General features: G+C 35.8%; 4 protein-coding genes across 7 annotated transcripts; all 4 read left to right on the top strand.

Annotated features, from left to right (window-relative positions):
- Positions 1-2,675: 2,675 nt before the first annotated feature.
- Positions 2,676-7,701, top strand: LOC127901141 (common plant regulatory factor 1-like). 4 transcript variants are annotated; one of them, XM_052437576.1, is made up of 13 exons: positions 2,676-2,944; positions 3,961-4,092; positions 4,241-4,285; positions 4,389-4,484; positions 4,624-4,704; positions 4,917-4,958; positions 5,119-5,279; positions 5,358-5,403; positions 5,517-5,565; positions 6,287-6,426; positions 6,633-6,710; positions 6,840-6,965; positions 7,088-7,701. In XM_052437576.1, the coding sequence occupies exons 2-13, from the start codon at positions 4,030-4,032 to the stop codon at positions 7,319-7,321; spliced, it is 1,161 nt and encodes a 386-aa protein (XP_052293536.1). In that variant the 5' UTR covers positions 2,676-2,944; positions 3,961-4,029; the 3' UTR covers positions 7,322-7,701. The 4 variants fall into 4 exon arrangements, with proteins under 4 accessions (XP_052293536.1, XP_052293534.1, XP_052293532.1 ...); XM_052437572.1 differs by having other exon boundaries at positions 2,678-2,944; positions 6,182-6,426; XM_052437573.1 differs by lacking the exon at positions 2,676-2,944 and adding an exon at positions 3,655-3,800 and having other exon boundaries at positions 6,182-6,426.
- A 1,091-nt stretch (positions 7,702-8,792) lies between these two features.
- On the top strand, positions 8,793-12,401 carry LOC102608391 (putative glucose-6-phosphate 1-epimerase). The gene is made up of 8 exons (XM_006491164.4): positions 8,793-9,685; positions 9,788-9,862; positions 10,392-10,448; positions 10,539-10,702; positions 11,004-11,138; positions 11,253-11,355; positions 11,611-11,710; positions 11,986-12,401. The coding sequence occupies exons 1-8, from the start codon at positions 9,575-9,577 to the stop codon at positions 12,177-12,179; spliced, it is 939 nt and encodes a 312-aa protein (XP_006491227.1). The 5' UTR covers positions 8,793-9,574; the 3' UTR covers positions 12,180-12,401.
- Positions 12,402-14,008: 1,607 nt separating this feature from the next.
- On the top strand, positions 14,009-16,089 carry LOC127900942 (NDR1/HIN1-like protein 13). The gene is made up of 2 exons (XM_052436440.1): positions 14,009-15,599; positions 15,723-16,089. Exons 1-2 carry the CDS (start codon positions 14,860-14,862, stop codon positions 15,736-15,738), a joined length of 756 nt encoding a protein of 251 aa, XP_052292400.1. The 5' UTR covers positions 14,009-14,859; the 3' UTR covers positions 15,739-16,089.
- Positions 16,090-17,534: 1,445 nt separating this feature from the next.
- On the top strand, positions 17,535-21,144 carry LOC127898619 (ubiquitin-conjugating enzyme E2-17 kDa-like). The gene is made up of 4 exons (XM_052438121.1): positions 17,535-17,753; positions 18,837-18,964; positions 19,538-19,642; positions 20,718-21,144. Exons 1-4 carry the CDS (start codon positions 17,684-17,686, stop codon positions 20,859-20,861), a joined length of 447 nt encoding a protein of 148 aa, XP_052294081.1. The 5' UTR covers positions 17,535-17,683; the 3' UTR covers positions 20,862-21,144.
- Positions 21,145-23,186: the final 2,042 nt, after the last annotated feature.

Genomic DNA, 23,186 nt, shown 5'->3' with positions numbered 1-23,186 from the left:
GAGTCGTTCTTTAGTGAAAACATTATCGTTTTGATTAAATTACATGCGAATCAAATAACGAAAATGTTCTTAGTTTTTGTTATTTATGTATTATACATAAAAGTTTTATTTCTCTTGGGGAGAGTGTCTGTGGCAAAAATGAAAGAGTACTTGATATTTTAACAGAATGATCTCATATAATGATGATAAAACTAACTATAAAATCTTATAACATTACTAAAATATTCATTCAATTTTATTTTTTAAATTCTTATTTACTTTCATATGGAGTAAATATTCGTATAGTTCCAATAATTAAAAAAATATCTCAAAATATTATTGTTGTTAAATTAGTAACACTCTTATCGTCATATTCATTTCTTTTTATTTATTTTTACAATAATAACCTTTATATTATTATTTTTTGACATTAATCAGAAGGAAAAATTATCAATCAATATCCACCCTGATGAATAATATTATTTTATTGTACTATTGAACAAAAAAGCAAAACACCGTATCGATTTCACTGGATAATTTAATGGCTTTGCAGTTGCAGCCTCTCGTTTGCTTCTGTTCAAGTGTGGGACTACCATGGAGTAAGCACAAATGACAAAAGCATTAACTTGTCAAGATTAACAACGAGGGCACAAGCCACTTCGGCTTGTAGCCCAGTCGTGGATCATTGCCCTCAAATTTAAGTATGACATGAGGGTAATGGTTCGAGTCCCCACTGATTCAACCTCTCTCAATTAAACATAATTGTGTAAAAATTTCTTATAACGTCTTTCTTCCTTGCGAAATGCGAGTGGAGTAGAGACATCCATCCTCCGTGAGAGGTATTTGGATGGACATGTACTTCATAGAATAAAAAATGTAATAATATAAGTCCCACGTATATATATTTGATTGTAAATATCAGTGTAATGACATGTTGTCATAGCAGTTGTATATATCTTTGTGTAATACAGTAACCTGATGCTTAATTAGTTTAAAAAAAAAAAATAACGAGGGCACAATTTGATGAATCCATTTCCATAAAATTGACAAAAGTATTAATCAGGTTGTGCTGAGAAGACTACATATCACGATCAACTTCATTCGTGCAAACCATGACGAAAACAAAAAGAAAAGAAAGTTTAATTACATAGAAAGTGTAACCAAGGAAAGTTGAATTTGAAAAGCCATAAGAAAAGGGTTCAGGGTTCCAGTGGGTCTTTGATCGGATGGACGAAAGAGGGAGAAATTTTAAAATACATCTGAGGTATCATGTCATTTATATAACAAGTAATGATATTATGACTTGTGTGTATTTATTTTAAATTACTATCATGTAAATAATGATTGTATTAAATTTAATTATACATATTATGTATGTATTAATTAATTATAATACATCTGAAGTATTCTAAAATTTATCCGAAAGGAGGTGTTGTGGTGAGTGATAAATGAGCGCATTGGTAACGAAGAATGAAAGTAACTGTGGCCATTGGTTTCATCGGATGGTGGATATTGATTCGTAAACACTAAACTTTTTCTTTTGTTAATGTCAAAACAAATTATTGCGAAAGGTACTGATGTAAAAGTAAGCATAGAGAATAAGAGAAACAAAAAGCAATGACAAGATTTTTAACTAATTTAGTAACATGGGTATTTTGAGGTATGTTTTAAAATATAACTACTTAATAAATATTAATATCAAATTATAGGAATTAAAGGGGATTTTATTCAATAATTATGTGGTAAATAGATGAGTAAAATAATAAGTTTTCTTCAAAAAGATTATTTAAATAGAAATAAATTCATATTATATTAATTAAATTATCCTCTCATCAAATTTAACAATCTTCCATTTTTTTTTATTAACCTACTTATAGTACTTCCCCTCGTCCAATAATAATGATATTAAAATTAATATAGTATTATTTAAAGAGAAAAAATTACTTTTTAATATTAAGAAAGAAAAAAAATATCTTATACGAAGAATTTTTTTAAATTTTTATTATTAATATGACTCATCATATAAGAGGTAAAATTTTATTTAAAGAATTTTTTATTGACGCTCTTGTGATGTTATGGTGTTAAGTCGAAAATTAATATCATAACATTATGATAGCATTTGATTTTATTATTATTCTCATCGTCATTGTCACTGTTGCAACCCTTTATCATTTATGCCGAGAAGGTAAAAGCTGTTTGGCAATGCCAAGTCATTTGCAAAAGGTCAAATTAAGTTAAAAGAGTAGAAAAATCTAATTAACTAATTAAATTAAGTTGCATTAAAATCTGAAGAAACAGATTGAAAATTAAGAAAATATCAAATAAAATCGTAAGGAGTTAAAAGCGTGGCTAAGGAACCCCATATTGCTCGTCAATGACTGGCCAGGCCAGCGGCCGCTAGCCAGTCGTGGATTCCAAAGGACCTATTCATTCTAGTTAATTGTTTAATCCAATTGAAAAAATCTGAATTATTTAATTACAAAAAAAAAAAATCAAAACGAAAACAGAACACGTAAGCCACATGAGGGTGGAATAGGTTGGACCCAGGGCAAGGGACGCGTAGATCGAGTTAGAAACGACCACGTCTACGGTAGAAGTGACGTTGGAATAAATAAAAATGGCCAGCGCGATTATCGATGGGCCAACTCAACAACCAACTTTGCCCACGTATAAACGGTGTATTTGTATACGACACGCGTATGGTGACGTGGATGGTGCCCTGGCGCTCCTCCTTCTTCTTCCCCACCTCTTCTTTCTCTCTCTCTCTCTCTCCTCTCTTCTGTTCTCTGTAAAAAAACACAACTCTTCAGCTCCTGTTTAGCGAACCTTAACGAGAGAATGCCGAGCCTCACAATTTCCTTATAGAAATTTTCATAAAACCGACGGCGTTTCAAAATTTAACGGTTTAAGCATTCAAATTCCTGGACTTTAGGCAGGAAGGAGACTTGGTGTTCGATAATTTCAGGTAATAATGAACTTTTTAAATTTTATTAATTTTTATTTTCAGTGTTGCGTTAGAAGATAACTTTGTTTCTCTTACATGGTGAGAGAGGTGCATGAAATTGTTGTGGTCGTTAAACTACGGTGATTAGTTGTCGTTTGGTTGGTGAGCGCATGCAGGAAACTGATGCAATATTGGAATTTTACGAATGTCGGATTATTGTGCACTTGAACAACATAACTCCTGTTTAAATAACTAAACTTTGTATGATTTTTATTTCGGTGGGGGGGGGGGGAACACATGAACAGACTGTACGAACAAAAAGTATTTTTGATTAAACTCATCTGGTTCCCTCAGTTCTTCCTTCACTTGTAGATTCTTACAATTTCTCGTTTACGGCTTCTTTACATCTGAAATTTTATTACCTCGAGAGGGAGAGATATTTGTAAAAAATTAAAAAAAAAATTAAAAAAAGAAAGTGACTCACTGTTTGCTTATGTTTCCGTGAATTGACGGACGAAATCCCGAGCGTTACGAGTTATCATGAAAGAAAAAACTGCAGGAGTTTTCCATCGCAGTTTGAAGGGTATTTTCGTATTTGTATCTCATACCATCCTTGTGAGATGGACGTGTTGTCTTTGATAATCCCTTTCTTGTTTGCATAGATCACTTTCTTTTTCAATCGTTGGGTACCGTAAAGACAGTTGTACCCTCTGCCCTTTCAGACTTTTTCTGAGGGCTTTCTTGATTCTTCTTCTTCTTCTTATTATTTTATTTCTTTATGATATGTTGAGTTTTTTAAACTTTAAAGTGAATTTTGGAGCTGATGAATTTAATTGCGATAGCCTTCAAAGTATTGATGAATTTATTTACTCCGAAGGTGGTGCATTTCTATTCTCTGTATTTTCTAGTTAAGAAAGGGATGATTTCTTCATGTTTCATATGTATTGAGAATTTATGGAAATGTTATGTATATGAATGATTGTATTCGAAACTATGTTCTGTTTAATTGTATCATTACTGTTCTCTTGTCTTTTTAGGCTGGTTGCTCTTTGGAACTTCTTGCATCATCAAAAATCAACTGAGGGTTTCCAGTTTGGTGGTTGGCCATGGGGAACAATGAAGATGGAAAGTCCTTCAAGTCTGAAAAACCATCTTCACCTCCACCTTCGGTGAGCTGAGAAATTATACATTATTCCTTTATAGAATTCAATAGCAAAGATGGAGTATTTGCTTGGAAGAAACAATTTCCCCCATATCTTGTGGCGTTTAACTGCTGAAGTTTGCATCTGAGTATTTGTGAAATTGTTTAATTGGCAGGATCAAGGCAATATTCATATGTATACTGATTGGGCAGCTATGCAGGTTATTTACTTTATCTGTACACTTTGTTTCCCAGTTTCGTTTTAATGCACTGTTTATAGTGAAGTTGCTAATGGGGAATTATGTTCTTTCTTTACATCTTTAGGCTTATTATGGCCCCCGAGTTGCTATTCCGCCATATTACAACTCACCCATTGCATCTGGTCATGCTCCTCAACCCTACATGTGGGGCCCAGCCCAGGTATTGCTCAAAGCTCACGAGGATTGCTTTACCTTATTATTTAAGTTGGGGGCAACAGTATATATCATTTCCTTATTCTGAGGAGTGAATTAAGTTAATACATGATTGGGATAATTTAGCATCTGTTTATTTCTTCCAGCCTATGATGCCACCATATGGAGCGCCTTATGCAGCCATCTATTCTACTGGAGGTGTTTATGCACATCCTGCTGTTCCTTTGGTAAGTTGATGTCCCCGTTATCTTTTGAATAGTCTATTCTGTCATTAGGTACCTGAGGAGTTTCACTTTTTATATTACGAAATAATTATTTATCTGTAGTGTGCAAAATTTGAGTTCGTGTGGTGTTTGGAAATCCTTTTAGCTGTTGCCCCCTGTTTGACAGAAAGTTTCTGATGTGTCTATTTTCCTTTTGATTTTCCCCAAAATTCTAGGGATCACATGCACACAATCATGGTGTTCCAACCTCGCCTGCTGTAAGTGGAGCCATTAAAGCTATGTTTTGTTGTATTTTTGGTGAAATAATTATGAGTAAGAAATGCGTTGTTGGGAAGAGATAGAATTCATTTGTGATTGCAGTTTTAGTTTAAGCTCCCACAAGTTGATTTTGGATGTAATTATAATGCGATAATGCAGGCTGTAACCCCATTGAACACAGAGGCACCTACTAAGTCGTCAGGAAATGCAGATCGAGGTTTAGCAAAGAAGCTGAAAGGGTTAGATGGCCTGGCAATGTCAATAGGCAATGCTAGTGCTGAGAGTGCTGAGGGTGGAGCAGAACAAAGGCCGTCACAGAGGTTGTTTATATTCATTTTCATATCGTGGTTCCTAGTTTATCTTTTCTATTAATGCTAATTGAATGACAATTTGAACAGTGAGGCCGACGGTTCTACTGATGGAAGTGATGGGAATACAGTTAGGGTGAGGACTTATTTTTCCTTTTCGAAACATGAATACGTTCTTATGCATTTTATGCTATAATTTTGGTATATTTTATAAATTTTGTCTATCTTCGCTGTCTGTCCTATTATCAGGCAGGTCAATCTAGAAAGAAAAGAAGCCGAGAGGGAACGCCAATTGCTGGTATGATTCTGTTTCTTCTCCAAGTTTTCATGAAGATGAACAGTAGATTTTGACCCGTGATTGTTAATTTAAGTGGCATAGATGAACAGTAGATACCTGTGATTGTTAATTTTAGTGGCATGGATTTTCTATTCACTGTTTTACAGCATTTCTGATAGCATAGTTTATGTGGCTTAACTGAGCACTCTGTGGTTAGTCATTGTAGATGAGAGATGATGGTATTCTAATTTTTCCTGTGATTCGAGAATAGACTAATTGAGTATAACTTGTTTGCTTGAGTAAATACTTGTTTTGTGGCTTAATTGAGCACTTTATCTGTGTGCCCTGTGGGTTTGTGAATCTTATTGGCAAATGTAGTAGTGATGATTTGTTCCAATAATATTCAGAAATCATTTATTATTATGTTCATGATTTGTAGAATGCTCTATAGAATAATTTGTATGCCCTGTATAGCATGCTGTGCTCCGATTTTATCAATTAGCTTGCAATGTGAATATGATGCCACCTATGGGGGATAACGGAAAAGCAAGGAAATGAAAATAAATAATTGGGCCATGGGACACTATTGATTAGTCTCGTTTGCAATATTATAAGGTTTGTTTAACTTCTATGCCAGGAGGAGATGGGAAAACTGATATCCAGTCAACTCCTGTGCCTGTTGGTGTGAATGCTACTCCTGATAAGGTGTTAGCTACAGCTGTTGCTCCCACTTCTGTTTCAGGAAAACCCGTTGGTCCTGTGCTTTCTCCTGGCATGCCTACAAAATTGGAGCTCAGGAATGCACCTGGCATGAACGTTAAGGCAAGTCCAACCAGTGTTCCACAGCCTTGTGCAGTTTTACCTCCTGAAACCTGGATTCAGGTATTTTTTTGCCAATGCTATTTTATTATATTTTATTTTTAATCTTTCTTACCACTCTGCTTTAACATGATATGGAGCGGCTTGTTTCTAAGTTTTGATTTGATGTATTCCAAGAAGTTTATGTTTAGAATTTTGGTGGTAAATGCAGTGTCTTTAGAAGTTTTCGGTTGAAAGTAATTTTTGATTGTTTTGTACCCTTTTCTCAGAATGAACGGGAGCTGAAACGGGAAAGGAGGAAACAATCTAATCGAGAATCTGCTAGAAGGTCTAGGTTGAGGAAGCAGGTAAAGTAAAAAGAGATGTGAGAGTACTCTTACTTAAAAACTTTGTTTCAATTGTTGGAATCACTGTATAGCTCTCATCAATATAGGAGCTAATTTTCTTGCTTCTCCCTATTTAAAACTTCCTTCCAGGCTGAGGCTGAAGAACTTTCTCGTAAAGTTGATTCCTTGATTGATGAGAATGCTTCCCTCAAGTCTGAAATAAATCAATTATCAGAGAATTCTGAGAAACTGAGGCAAGAAAACGCAGCATTACTGGTATGCCAAATAAATGTTATTATTTTCTGGACTGTTAGTTTGTTTTCCAATGAAGCCAACAGGTCATGTGTTTTTGTATGCGAATGTTTTTGTTGTAATCTATTAATTGGTTTAACATACAGGAAAAACTGAAGAGTGCACAACTGGGAAACAAGCAAGAGATTGTTTTGAACGAGGACAAGAGGGTTACACCTGTTAGCACAGAAAACCTATTATCTAGAGTTAACAACTCCGGTACTGTTGATAGAAACATGGAGGAAGGAGGTCACCTGTTTGAGAAAAACTCAAACTCTGGTGCCAAGCTACATCAGCTTTTGGATGCAAGTCCAAGGACAGATGCCGTGGCTGCAGGCTGATTAACTCTTTTAACTCTTTCTGTAGAAGCCGTTTTGCTTGTCTGCCTCGGAAACTAGAGCTAACAGCCAGAAAGAATGAATTAAATAGCTGAATTAGTGTTGTTCTATGTCGTGTGTAATGTGGTTGGTTGTCTTTTTAACTCATGGCAAACCTGATGTATTTTAGTAAAAATCAGAGTGCTAGGATGGGAGATGGGTGTACATTTAAGGAGGAGAGTAGTGATTGTTCAGTTTAGGGGGGAAAGGACTTTGGAATCTATGTTATGTCGTATTTATTAGGTGTGCAATTTTATTAACTAGTATTGAACACAGAGAGACTCACTGTTCTATGTCAATGCCAAAGCCCCAAATGATACTGCGTGCGTGCGTGCTTTCCTGGATTCTTTTTTCTTTCTTTGTAGTTCTTTCTTGTTATTAAAATATAACAAGTGGCCTTCTGAGTCGGGCCAGGCAGCGTAGCGTAGGATTCAAAGCGTCCTCGTTTGATGGGCCCACATGATCCATCTACGACTATGCCCGGGGTAATTCGAATTTCAACCCCGTGCCGGTCAAAGACTTGACCGGTTTCGTTTTATGCAGATTAAAGAGTTAAAGACGACAAATTATCTGGCCTTATACGTTTCTGTATGTAACGCAGCAAATGAGGAGCAGCCACGCGTTGCAGGAGAGAGGAAAAGTTGTTGGAACTTAGCTGATACAAGATTAATTTCCATTGAGCTGTTACATACAGAGTCTGTAACGTAGTTTTGTCCACGTTTTCAAATATAGAGTAGTGGAATTCTGGCAATCCAGCATCGTGAACTGAGTTCAGTCGTTTTGTTTTGTTTTGTTTTTTTTTTGTTTTTTTAATAAATTTTGGTTCTACAATGTTTAATCACACAATACAATTACACGTGTGCGCAAATATATGAAGAGGATAGAAAGGAGGATCGTCGATCGGTGCCTGCGGTGCAAACGAAGACACCATGGCTGTGGCCCAAGGCTGCCCACGTAATTGAAACACTAAAATCTACTAAGCCCTTATGCAGTAGCAGAAAAGAGGACCAAATCTACACACTCCCTCCTATCGTTGCCAGTTCATGGTCCCCATAGGATCTCATCTAATGAACATTCGTCTCAAATTTACCAAAATTCGCACCGTCAAATCAAATGCAATTTTCAAATTCCAAATAACGATACTTAGAAATTTCTGGGTGTAATTGTCAAAATAGTTCAATCTATCATCCATGGCTTACTGTCACATCCTAAAGAAAAAAAAGGTCCACCTTGTTGTATCATATAAAATTTTAAAAATGAAAAAAAGATAATAATAAAAGGTCCGCTTTTGTTGGTTAAGGCGATTTTGTCAAATGGAGGGCTCTGATTCATTGTAAAGTCAGTGTCATAACGTGAGAAAAATAATTCTCATTCTTATTTGAATTGTTGACCGTTTGTACAGCTTTTAACATGTACTTTCTCGGATTTCCCACGTCCTAGATCTATGCAACCGAATTCTCAATTCTCAATTTTCAATTTATTATTATTTTTCTTCACATGCTTTCACAATCTTGTTTCCTACCCAATCTTATTTTAGTTACAAATGTTTAAGAAATAGAGCAAATCCAAAACTTGTGAGAAAAGTATTGCGTCTAAACACTTTTTCTTTCATTATCATTAGCCAAGAGGCAACAGCCATGCATGTGCTCTGTTTTTTTTGTTACTTACTTACAGTCATAGGCTCATAGGCCCTGACATTGCTTCAATATTAAATATGATGAAGTCGTTAGACGTTAGATTTACATTTCCAAATCTAAAGGGTCTTAGTTAGTTTGTCGTTTTTCGTCATCGTTTTGAAATTTAAATGTACGTACGGTCTGGGAGGGGCTAGTCCTATCTGCAGAGTGCAGTAGTGGGAGATCATTAATGTTCGAATTTATAACTCCTCGAAGTTTGATTTCACTTGTCTTATTATATAAAATAGGACAAGATTGACTAATTTAAATAGGTGTTGGGTTACTCAGTTGCCAGATGTTTCAATGGCGTTAGCCTTTCTGGGGGGGTTCTCTAGATCTGACTGACTCCGAGCAACTTATAAATAGAATCTAGTAAGAACTTGCAAAAAGCTATTGTTTCTAGTCCACGAGAAAGGTGATTTTTTGGATTTGGATTCTGGAAGTGTCACTCTTTTTATGTTCATTAGTCATTACTGCTGTCGGCAACTCAAGATAGGTGAACAGTTTTTGTTTTTTATAATAATTTTCTGTATCGCAACATATGGGACATTCGGCAGCAGTGTGGGATTACAGGGCTGCAATTGAGATTGCAAAAGACTGGAATGGTATTGATCAGGTTGTTCTTCGGAGCCCACATGGACCCTCTGCTAAGGTGAATAGGGAACTTGTTCCAGATAACTGGTTGTGTATGTTGTCATCACTCATCATTATCATCAATATCATTGTTCTTATTTTATTTTGAACGTGTGTATAGGTTAGCTTGTACGGAGGACAAATAACTTCATGGAGGAATGAGAAAGGAGAAGAACTTTTATTCACTAGTAGTAAGGTGATGTTTTGTCATTCTTTTTCTTTCAATGATGGTTACCCTGTCTAGAGTCAGTAGTGATTACATTTCTAAGGTCCTGTTATTCAAAGGAAATGGTGCTAATTTTTTTTTTGTCCTTCGTCGTATGAATGATTATTCTTAAGATGTGGAATTTTATCTGAAAAATAAATTTGGTTTCATCAGCTTCAATCTGGCTATATTTTGAGGTAAATTGCATAGTTTACTGAAGAATTTTGGGAGTTTGTAGATATTAGTTGTTTTGTTTGATTAACTGATGTCCCAAGAGTAATTGCATGTGTAGCATGATATGATGCTGCATCCGACTGCTAGTGGAATAATGTGTATACCGCGAGAACTTGATTAAAATCATATTATTGCTGTAAGACTTTAAGCAGCCTATTCATTTAGTAGTCGCCTCTCAGTTGGAATCTGGCTCTAGACTCAAAATTTGATGAAGATAGCATAAATCTACAAGCTAGAGGCATTAGAGAAATTCACTTGTGTTTTTTTCTTTTATCATCAAAAACAGGCAATATTTAAGCCGCCAAAAGCAATTCGTGGAGGGATCTCTACTTGTTTCCCGCAGGTACTTTAAACCAGTTTTTGGTGTAATGCATTGATATCACCCAGTCCTGAACATTTTCTGCCCGCTCATACTATTTTAATGCTTGTGAAGTTTGGAAATTGCGGGTCACCAGAACTGCATGGATTTGCAAGGAACAAATTGTGGATAATTGATGATAATCCTCCACCTATGCCCCCAAATGATTCTGATGGAAAAACTTGCGTTGATCTACTGCTTAAACCATCTGAAGAGGACCCGAAGTGCTGGCCTTATAGGTATGGACTTGGATGTTGCAGACTTTGCCAAAGCTTTTAAATAAATTCACAACCAACATTACAAAGTTGCACTTAGAGCGCTTAAAATTAGTTTATCAGTTCTGTCATAGGTTGAAATCTAGATTGTATATAATTACATTATGTGATGTAACTGAGGTTTAATTATTGATTATTGATTTTTGTGTGCCACTGCAAAATTCAGAACTATCAGTTTTTACCTTTGTAAAATGGCAAGTTAAATTCAGAGCTGTCAATATCTATCTTTGGTTACGCTATGCTAATGGACCTTTTCTTTTCTCAGTTTCGAGTATCGTCTTAGGGTGATGCTTGCAGCAGATGGAGGTCTGACATTAATATCAAGAGTTAGGAACATTAATGGCAAACCGTTCAATTTCTCCTTTGCATATCACACATACTTGTTGGTTTCTGACATTAGGTATGCAATATCATTTGCACAACTTAAAACAGGATTTACCTTTTGATATTTCTTAACGATCTAATAATGAGTATGACCTTTTGTAAGTAAAAATGTTTGCAAATGTGTTCACAGTGAAGTGAGGATAGAAGGCTTGGAGACACTTGACTACCTTGACAATCTTCGTCAAAGAGAAAGATTTACAGAACAAGGAGATGCAGTAACCATTGAATCTGAGGTAAAATCTTGAGTTTTTCAGTACAGCTGTTAAAAGGATTTGGACTTAAACAATCAGGGAACAAGGCCTCACTTGGATTGGCCGAGATTCTAAATTCCAACTAGTTTCAGGTTTTACTTGGTTGTGCCTCTTATTCTTTTTCAATGTGGAGTAGAGTCCATTGATGCTGAGAAAATTGAGTTTGGAATATGAGGGTTATGTTGCTTCTGGGATCTCAGGCTTGTTTATTTGTTTATTTTTTTTTTTTTTTGCCAGATGGATCGAGTTTATCTTCGTTCTCCTAATGTAATTGCAGTGCTTGATCATGAAAGGAAGAGAACATTTGTTTTAAGAAAGGAAGGCCTGTCAGATGTTGGTGAGTTACCATTTGTTTAAGTATGCACGTCACCTACTGTTAACAAGAAACAAGTGCATCAATTTGTATATATGCATCTTGTTAATTAAAATAATCTCGAGTGAGACTGCAGTTATAACTGTGCTTGTGATGCTTTATTATCAAGAAATCTGATTACCGAGTTGCAAGAGAATTCCTGTTAACATATCAACGGACATAACAATTTGCTCCGTGGGTGTTGTTCTCTGAGCCTTTGATATTTGATGTTTTTTTATATTTCTTTTGAAAATCTACAGTGGTGTGGAATCCATGGGAGAAGAGATCAAAGTCAATGGTAGATTTTGGTGATGAAGAATACAAACAGATGCTATGTGTTGACGCAGCAGCAGTCGAGAAGCCTATCACGTTGAAACCAGGCGAGGAGTGGACGGGGCGATTGCAGCTTTTGGTTGTGCCTTCGAGTTTCTGCAGTGAACAGTTTGAACTCTAGGCAGGAGATCTTCAAGCTGTGCAACAAAATATCAATTTGTAAATGGCCATGATTGGTGTAGTAGGAATAGTTGGTAGTTCAATGTTGCTTTGATTTTGTATTAGTAGCATTGAACTGAAACGAGGCACGAATTTTAATATTTCTTAGCGCAAGCCTTTGAATGCATGATATTGAACCAAAGAAGTAGCGTTCTATTGAAATGCCAAGGTTCAGAAAACGTGACCATCATTCCCAGGATCCTTTTATCAGATTTTGATTCAGTGCCACTGCCGTGCCCGTTGTTTTGAAGCTTAACATTATTCTTCACCGATAATCCACCTGATGAATTGTCATCACTCGTCTTTCAAATCATGATTGCTTCGCTGTTCTACATCAGTTGGTTTTCCTGAGGCTGTAAGGTCAAAAGTCTGAACGCTTCAACTGAGTCTGTAGATCGATTTGTTTTCAGACTATTTTAAACGGTTTGTTCATATAAATTCTTCATGTCATTGTGCACTGTCGTGATGACTGGTGGCAGACCATGATTTTGGCTTATGTGTGGTGGGAGATGATGGCGTATTGAAGGAGCTTGAGCTAGTTCGATTTCAGTATCTTGATGGAGGAGCAAACAATTTTTCATAGGATGATCACTCATCTCTGCTCAACATGCAAGTATGAACATTTGTTTTCTTTCTCGCTGCTAGAGTTTATAAATCTGAGCAATTTCTATTGCTCAAAATTTAATCCAACTCAAAAAAAAAAAAAAAATTAATTAAAAAAAAAGGGAAAAAATAAATCTTAAATGAAGTAACATTCTGCTTTCTGAAGCTAGCAAATTCGTTTTGACATGCAAGATTTTTACATTTGTCTTGATTGCTTTTAAACTTCACTACCCGCCACAAATAAATTCCGCTGACGTGGAACTTTTAGACCGTTATAATGTGATTCCATCTTCAATTAACAGTCCTTTATTAAATATTCATAGTAAAATTCTATGAACTTGATATTTCTTCTTTATTTTTTTGAAAAAAATTGTAACTTCTTTGGAATATCACTGATGCACTCTATTTGCAACTATTGTTTTCTCTTAAATTTAAATTTCACACTCCTGAAAATACTCGAATCCTCTACTTAATTTATAGATAAAGAGAAGAAATGCCGACCGCAAAATTATTACAATGTTTAACATTTTTTTTTTTTACACTAGATGCATAGGAGATTTCAAATTTGCGAATTAACATTTGAAAGTATATGCTTTCGACCATAGGTAAGCATATATAATTTTACATTATTATTATTATTATTATATGATAATATCTTTGCAAATAAATGTGTTGCGGTGCCTGCTATGCATGCCTATGATAGATCCTAATAACAATAATGATCAATCCCCGACCAAGAAAATGGCATGCTCGGCCAAAACGTCTTAAATTCATTTTTGTTATTCTTGAAATAAAATCTCGTTACATAGATATAACCTATTCTACATTTTATAAGATTAAGTGATGTGTCATTTTTCGTGATTGGTTCACGTAGTATTCAGTTCACCGAATCACACGATCGAGTCATAAATACCAAACAAATATGGGTCCTTTCTGCGTCACTCATGGGTAGGTTACTAGGTTAGGGGCTACTCTCTATTCAGTATTCACCACCGATGTCATAAACTGTGAGTGGTAACTAATTAAACTGGTAATTGCTCGTCGATGTAAATTGTAAAAAGCCAATTCAATGGATAGGATTACCGATAATGGCAGCGCGCTTTCAATCCCACGTGGATCAAAATGCAACAGTCGGTATTTTTTTTTTTTTTTTGGGGGGGGTGAAAAAAGACATAATAAAATAAGTTTTATTACATCATGTAATTAGAATTATTCGTTTAATGTGCAGGACTAGAAAATAACATTTGTTGTCGAGTTATATTTACAGACCTAATTACTATTTAATAAACATAAATTGACATCACACCGCTTATTCACACATGTTGTAAAGGAAATAGACGCGGAAACTCAAACCACTTTTGCCTGCCCGTTTGAACAAAATCACGCAATTTTCTGAATTTACCAAACCAACAGTAAACAAAGTGCAAAACTGAAAACAAACACACTACCAACCAAAAAACAAAAAAAAAAAAAAGAGTGCAATTACAAACCTTCCCGCCATGTCAGCGTCTAAAACGCCGCGCGTGAATCTCGCGCAAGATGAATTTGTGCCACCCGTACTCTAGCTTCCGAGTGAAGCGAGGAGACCAACCCCGACCTTCTTAATCCTCAGTCGTGCCATCTTATAGGTTTCTCACTCATCCTTGTGTGTTAAATTTAGCGCGCTCTCTCTCTCTCTCTCTCACAGTCATAATGACTTTGTCATCACGATCCGATTTGATGAACAATCTCAGATCTCTTTAATCAGTTTCGTCTCTTTCTTTTTTTTTTTTTATTATCATTAATCAGATACATAATTCACGATCGAGATCTCTGATTTCCTCATTTAAATTCTCTATTTCATTTCCCAGAATTTTGGTTTTCACCCGCTAATCAAGATTTCGCTTCACCTTGATTGATCGATGTGTTTATTCATTTATTACGTGTTCGATTATTTTGAATTTTATCGATCATTTCATCATTAATTAGCTAGATTATATTTTCGATCGTATTAATCCCCCCCCAACCCCAAAAGAAAAACAGGGGGCCGATTGATTTCCATGTCGACTCCAACTCCAAGAATAGCCGGACAGCAAGCGAAGCCGATACTCCAGAAACCGCCGGGTTATAGAGACCCAAACGGTCCGCAGGCCAGGCCCAGACCGATAGGCCCGCCTCGTAAACCACCCATCCCACCATCGTTTCCCGCAAAGAGGAGACGAAAGAGTTGCTGTCGTGTTTGCTGCTGCTGCTTTTGTTTCTTCATAGTATTGCTCATCATCCTCATAGTAATCGCTGGTGCGTTATTCTACCTGTGGTTCGACCCAAAGCTCCCGGTTTTCCATCTCCAGTCATTCTCATTCCGGCACTTTAACGTCTCCGTGAAGTCCGACGGAACATACCTGCACGCCGCGACGTTAACGAGAGTGGAAGCACGGAACCCCAACGGGAAGTTGAGGTATTATTACCGGCACACCGACGTGGAGGTGACTGCGGGGAAAGATAAGGAGATTGACTTGGGGACGGGGAGCGTGCCGGGGTTCACTCAGGGCACAAAGAACGCGAGGAGTCTGAAGATTGAAACGAAGACTGATGAGCTCGTTGAAGATGGGATGGGGCCAAGGCTTATGAGCCATCACAAGAGCAAGGATTTGGTGGTGAACGTGGTTGTTAAAACCACTGTGGCCGTCATCGTCCAAGGCCGGAAGACAAGGCCGTTGGCCGTCAAGGTGACTTGTGGCGGTCAGAGCTTGAAGGCTCTCGATAAAATGCCTAAATGCACCATCCATTTCCTCAAATGGTAATTACTAAAAAAAAAAAAAAAATTAATCATCTCATTTAATTAATTAATTAATTATGACTTAATCAATTTCTCTCTTGTTTAATTTGATGCAAATTCTCACTATTACGATCTTCATTGCAGGATCAGCATTCATTGATAAGGGATTCATATAAACGGAGTTCGCATGATGATAGAAGATCGGTATTATATATGTAGGATAAGGCAGTTTTTTCACAAAAAAAAAAGTTTTGTTTGTATTTATAATAATAATAATCATATTGTTATTATATATGGAAAAAAAAAAAAAAAACAAGCAAAAGAAAGAGTGGTCGGTGGAGTATGGGTGTCAGGGTCGGTGGTATATGAGACGAGAGTCGTCTAACGAATGTGTCCGAGTCCGAAAGCTATGGATTCTCTTTGATGTCATGGGGTACATATGTCTTGTAGTTGACGAAATGGGTATGTGTAAATTAGCTGTTTGTTTAATTTATTGTGGTTGATTGGGTTTGATATTTTTTCCCCCCCAAAAAAAAAGAAAGAAATTATTTGATTGATTAAACAATCTTTTTTCATATGTCACAGTGGTGGCTGTTGGGGGTGGCTGTTGTGGGGGGGGTGTGTTCTCTCTCTGTAGGACAGTAGGAGTGGTGGTTTTCGGATTCCTGATCAAACGAACTAACAGGCTGCCTCCATTTCTTTCAACAAAAGAAACCAACAAAAGTAGAAAGAACAAATGTAAATTAATATAAGGTGCTGCATCCATTTTTATCTTTGGAAAATAAGCTGTCACGTTGTGCTAAGAGTGGAGTGTTTGCTTCGTTAACTAAGACTAGCAGAAAAGGGAAAGGGAAATCATATCTACTTTGGTGCAATTTTTATTATTCTATTAAAAAGCTGAGTAATGCATTCAATAGGGCTCGCTTGTCAAGATTTACCATTCTAGTTTGTTGGCTTTCAAATTTTTAGCGGGAATAATAATAATTACTATTTAGATTGGAATGTTGCCACACTATCCATATACATTTTTACTAATTAGATTGGAATGTTGCGAATGTCAAACTTGATGATAATCCCTGTGAATCTTGTTCTTCATATATTCTTGTGTCAAGGAGAAAATTTCATTGCTGAATTATATATTATTTGACGAATTGTCACTTTCACAATCATTTCAGACCAAAAATATATGTCGACTTGCACCTTAAAACAAGTTTATAACATAGCCCACATGACATCAGCAAGGCTGGACAGGCCCGCCCTTCAGATTGAAAACAAATTTCAGAAAGAGATAAGGGTTTTAATTAAAATTAAAGTTTTAAAACTTTATACTTTGACCCCTTTAATTTACGGATTTTACTGTCCTTCTCAAGTTTGTAATTTGTTTACTATAACGTCCATTGAACGAAATCAAAGCTCCGCCGTTAATTAGCTTCAGCCAAAAGTCATTATGAATGGAACTGTGGTAGAATTCGCAATGAAAAATTATTAAAACAAAAAAAAATTAACAAGTGACATGACCCTCCAACTAGAAGTTCCAACGGGTCGGGTTTCATGTATTTCAGGTTTTTTTAAAAAAATTTATTTCAATGAAACCCGACCCGTTAGAACTTTGAATTGGGGGGTCATGTCAACGGATACTGAGAACCAATCAGAAATCAAAGTTGCTAGTATTCAAGGACCAGAATCCGGCGCTCAGCTGAACTTATGCTAAGATCCAATTAATTACTGACTATTGATCCGAGCTCACCTGAGCACCGGATCCGTTTCCGTATCGAAGTCGAACCACAGCCATTCATCTAGAAAACTATTTGATGGGGCCCAAATTTGCATACGCGTCGAGACCAGGACTCGTAATCGTAACTTCTGGGTTCAGTATAGTTTCTACATACATATATATGTGTATATATATATATATATATATATAGATATGTTTATACATATATTTTAGTGTTATTAATATTTATTATATAATCTATTTCTATTTTGATATTTCGTACAGCTTCCTCCAATTTCCAATTGTTCATCATATATCTTTCTCCGTCTCTCTAGAACTTCGTTTCCGTCTCGTCGGTCAAAGACGATCTTCGAGAAAACGTAGTTTGTTCATGGCTTCGAAGAGAATCTTGAAGGAGCTCAAGGATCTTCAGAAAGATCCTCCCACCTCTTGCAGTGCTGGTACAATTTTATTCTTATGTCTCACGCTATACTTCCTACAGAATTGCTTTGGTCTTCGATCTATGAATTTATTGCTTGTTGCTTCTGGGCTGTTATGTTAATTTTTTCTTTTTTCAGTTTAAAAAGTGTTCTATTGTTTGGGTAATATATTGTTTCCTTAAGTCTTTTTATGGATGGGTTTTGTATTTCAAGTTTTAAAAAGCTACTTTTCACTTGCTTTTGGGGGTTTGCTGCAGAGCAATTTGATTGGAGTCAATTAGATAAACATATATACTGGTGATTAAGTTGGATGATGCATTATGAGTGCTTAGATTTCATCTGAAGATTGTGAAACAAGCACAGCCAAGAGAAACCGAGATTTTTTTTTTTTTAAGGGTAAATAGATCACTCACCGACAGAAATATCACGGTGTTTTCTGTACTGTGGCAGCAACTTGTTAATTAGTTTAACCAATATGGAACTAGCTTTTTACTGGTTTAAGATAGTGGCAGTTCCACAATTGGGCTTTTTATTATTCAAGTCTGGTGTGATCTTTGAATCCCATCTTAATTCTTCCATTTTTCAGTATGTATTATGTTGATTGCTTCTTTCTGGAAACTCTTCCATGCTAATGGATGACTGCTTGTGCAGGCTTATCCATGCACAAAATAATGCCTTTGTTAAACAAATGTTGTAATTACTTTTATAAGGTCAGTTTAATTGTAGGGCTGCAAACACTGTTATTCTCTGTATGTTGATTGTGATGCAGTCGAACTCTACTTGATTTTCAAGCTCAACAAAAATACTTCACGTGCTTTTTTTCTTCTGTTATCAATGAATCTCTTTCGTTATTTTGTATCTGTATAATTGGTGAAGAAGTGTGTCTTCTTCTATTATTTGTAAAATGGGTTTGACAGAAGATATTCTAGAATGTCTATGATGTTACATTGTATAACATCAGTGATGTTTTGTATCCTGTATACTGTTTTGATTGAAATGATTTTTTATTTATTTACTATTTGTGGCTCACAGCATGAAGTATTATGCTCTGTACGCCCATTTTGAAACCTTTATGAGAAATAACCTGTATTTATATGTTGACAGGTCCTGTGGCTGAAGACATGTTTCATTGGCAAGCAACCATAATGGGCCCCCCAGATAGTCCTTATGCAGGAGGTGTATTTCTAGTTTCAATCCATTTCCCTCCTGATTATCCATTCAAACCACCTAAGGTATAGGACAGTTCTGGTATTAGTTATCAATGTTGACTCACATATATTCACTTTATCTTCTAAATCTCCAGGAAAATTATATTCAAGAAAGTAATTATAGGGATTCCCTATAGGAAATGAACAAACTTAAGCAGGGCAATGAGTTATCCTGGAAAGGAGGAAGGTTGGAAGGGGATTAATAGATGTTTTCCAAAAATCAGAAGCACTAATATTACCCTTTTATGTTCTCAAAACTTCTTTTCTCTTGTATTTAATTATTTTATAAGTGGTAGAAGAGATTTATGATTTGCAGATTTCAAGTTTATTGTACTTGTGGATGGGGACTTATTTAGATTCTGAACATACTGACCTAGAAAATTCTTATGATCTAAACATGTTGGTGGTTCGTTTTTCAGTGAAATTTTTTAGTGCTTGGCATATAAATAGAACTTATTATGGCAGATAAATCCCCTTCGTCTGATATTGAGTTATTCAAGTTTAAAATCTGTTCCAGCTTAACTAAATCACTGTTGAGGAACATACTGCAATGCAATCCTTTACACTCTTTAAGTTATTGCTCTTTCTGTATTGCAGGTCGCGTTTAGGACCAAGGTTTTTCACCCAAATATTAACAGCAATGGCAGTATATGTCTCGACATACTAAAAGAGCAGTGGAGTCCTGCCCTCACTATATCTAAGGTCTGGTCTATTAACAACTAATTAACATTAAAAAGTGGACATGATTTTAACTTTGCTAATCCAGATACGTATGGGCATGATATATTAACCACCTCGAGAAAGTTACTAAATTATTCTGATTAGGTAGATAATGTTATGAGCCAAACTTTATCTGGCTGGTTAATTTATTCTTATGTTGTGACCAGGCATTCACAATCGTTTATGAGGTTGGATGCATATTCCTGTGTTTGAAAACACATCTTTAGGGGTGATTTAGGCATTGTAGTTGACCCCAGATCCTTTGTTGTGATAAATTTGAAAGCCTGGTTTGGCTGATGCCAAGATGTGATTTAGGCACTGTGTTAGGATGAAATTGCAGCTGAGCTGGTCCTATGCCTTCTCAAATTATGGCCATAGTCATATTTGCTTCATTCTGATCTGGATGATGGGTGTATTTCATTACGCCCATGGCCAATGCAAAGATGTGATTTTGTCTCTGTATCGAACAAAACTGGAGAGTGCTGGTCTATGGATTCAGGTGCATGGGTTATTTGTGATGCTTTGAACTGAACCATGGTGATTGATTCAGCTAATAGACAAAACCAGTTCCAAAACCAAACATCCCCTTTGAATCCCGTATCAATCCAGAAACTACAGCATTTTTTATTTTGCAAGCCCCAAACCCAACCATTTTAATTTTTCTACTTCTTCCATTCCTAAGTCAAAGCACTGTAGTTTCAGGATTGGTTTGGGATTCAAATGGGGATGATATTTGTGCATTTGATCTTAATACTGGAATGTGAAATCAAATTTTTTCAAGTGAATGAAACCTGAACTTGTTAGTGCCACAACTAATGCAAATGAAAAGCTTGTTTCATGTAAGCTCTTAATTGTGGCATTTGCAGGCAAGTTGCTTTGTAAGTCTCTTCTAGGTGTATCATTGTTGGTATTAGAACTAATATATAAATCATGAGGAGATATTCAGAGTTATTTTTTTTGTGTTGTTCAAAGCTTTCTTTTTGCCATTGTTCAGTATTGCATTTTCATCATTGCTGTTTTTTAAGTTGGTGGGAAGGGTGGTTGTTTCATCTCTCAGGTATTGCTCTCAATTTGTTCATTGTTGACGGACCCAAACCCAGATGACCCTTTGGTGCCAGAAATAGCTCACATGTACAAGACAGACAAGGCTAAGTATGAATCAACTGCTAGGAGCTGGACCCAAAAGTATGCCATGGGCTAAGTATGAAATCATCTAGGACATAGTCTTTCATCACATAATATTTATGTATAAAATGAAGTGTGATATGCTCGTCTTCCGTCTTTGTTTTTGCCTTTTGGAAATGATAATTGAAGATGGTGTTCATGCACTGTCTTCCATCAAAACAAGATTGATGTTGTATTGTAGCTTGCTTGTGTTGACATTGATCTTGTAAGATCAGTGGTTTATGACTTAATGTTCTTGGGTGCACGCATTTGTTTACCATGTATCTCAAACAGTTCTGTTTAAATTACTGTTTGCTCTAGCTTTAAGCTGCTTATGAGATTGCAATTTTATCCGTGTTTACAGCTACGAGCCGACAAGGATTTAGGGCTACTAGCATATATTGGCAATTAGCTATAACTCTTGTAGTCACATTGCACGAAGTGACCACAGGAGGAGTTTTGTTTTTTTTGGTTTTTTTTTTTTTTTTTGGTGGGAGGGGAACATAAACAGTTCTTGTTACCTTACATATAATGAGGTAAGGGTAAGAAAAGATGAGAGATTTGACAAGTGGATCGTCCTTTTTTTCGAAACGTGTAGAAGCTACAAATACAAGTTCACTGTTTAGAATAGTCAAAGTTGGAGTATCCCCTCCGATTTCCGGTACAGCCATATACGGCATGAAATGTTGCGTTTTGATGATGCTACAACAAATATTTAAGGAGTTTCTTTGTATATGACATGGATGATTCGATCCGCAAGAGGCAACCGTGATTGCGAATGGGTTGATCTCCGAGCCGAGTACATTTGTTATCTTATGTTTGTTTTTCGTCGCTTTACTTATTAACATAAAATTAACTTACAATAAATATCAATTGAGACAAATATATTTTATTATAATGTTATATAAATAAATTATATGATAATATTATTTTATTTAATAATATTATATTGTTATATAATATAATATTAATATATTAATAATTAATTTAAATAATATTTATTTAAAATTACTATAATAATAAGGAATAACATCAAATATTGTAAAATATTATTATAATATAATATAATACAACTGTATTAAATAACATAATACTCAATAACAATATAGAGTATTAACTATTAACCCGTACCCTTATTTAATGTAATAAAATAGTAGTACTTTAAAATCTCTCCTCCATTCCGCGTAGAAAAATGAAAAGGGCAAACTGGGCAAAGGTCACGTGAAGTAAATGAACAAAATGAGAATGTTTTTTCAGTTGCCTACCAACCATTTATTTCAACCAATGTCTTGCGCTTGCTTGGTCCCCAAGCCGGTGTACAGCGCGTGCCATGGACTTTCTGGGCTCCATTCAATTCCTGTGTACATTTCAACTACAAATATGGCTTTCTTTTTTTAAAATGAGTAAATGACAATGAATTCTCGGTAAGATATTTATGAAGAATACGATTGTCTCTGAAACTTTTCTTTTTTCCTTTTTTTTGCTATTTTATTAAAACTAAGCCTATATATAATTCAATTGATTTCAAATTTGCAAAGGAAAATGACCCAAAAGAAAAATTAATGCAAAACAAACAGTGGAGTTGCTTACGTCTGATCATACTTCACCTTTTGTTTGCAGTGCAAGTATCATCAATCAAGAATTTATTTTTTCTTAGTCAACCCGAGTTGATCTATAAACTATAGAATATTCAGCAATTTGACTTGGAGAAACAATCATTATAGAAAATTTTTAATTGGTTAAAAAAATATAAGAAGGTGAGTCAGACTGGTTCCAAACTTAAACAAAAAGAAAAATGAAAATGAAAATGAAGAGGTTAATGCTGGGTGTCTAAGCAAGTATAATTAACAGATTAAATTTATATTATCACTACAATAATATTTTTATTTAAAATATTTTGAGTCAGATTTTCTGACAGTCAAAGGCTGGACTGACACGTTGGTGACCGAATGACAATCGCCAACGTTGGCAGCAGAAGTGGTTACTGCACTCTCTCTCCCATGACGTGGCCTATATTGTATAATCGAGGGAAATGCATGTCTCCCCGGCTGTCGCGCGTAGCTTTAATCACAGGCGAACAGGGAACTATTTAAGCGCGGGACCCACAAGAAGTATCCAATGCGATTCAAGCTGTGAGGCATGATTTGCATTGGCCGGTGGGAGTAACCAAGTATCATTTCCTTGACTGGCGAGTTGATATCGGAGGGTTAACCCAGTTTTTGTTGGGATGTGTAGCCACGTGTCAAGAATCAAGAGCGATAATCTCTGATGCGGCGAGTCGTTTGGGATCTCCGGTGGGCACCGGAATCTCCGGCTGTAACTATCGGTCTTTTTATACGATTTATTATTTTATTTATTGTTA

The sequence above is a fragment of the Citrus sinensis genome, chromosome 3, assembly GCF_022201045.2.
Source record: "Citrus sinensis cultivar Valencia sweet orange chromosome 3, DVS_A1.0, whole genome shotgun sequence".
In the NCBI taxonomy this organism is placed as follows: domain Eukaryota; kingdom Viridiplantae; phylum Streptophyta; class Magnoliopsida; order Sapindales; family Rutaceae; genus Citrus; species Citrus sinensis.
The sequence above is the reverse complement of the archived record's forward strand: the minus strand, read 5'-3'. Positions and strand labels throughout refer to the sequence as shown.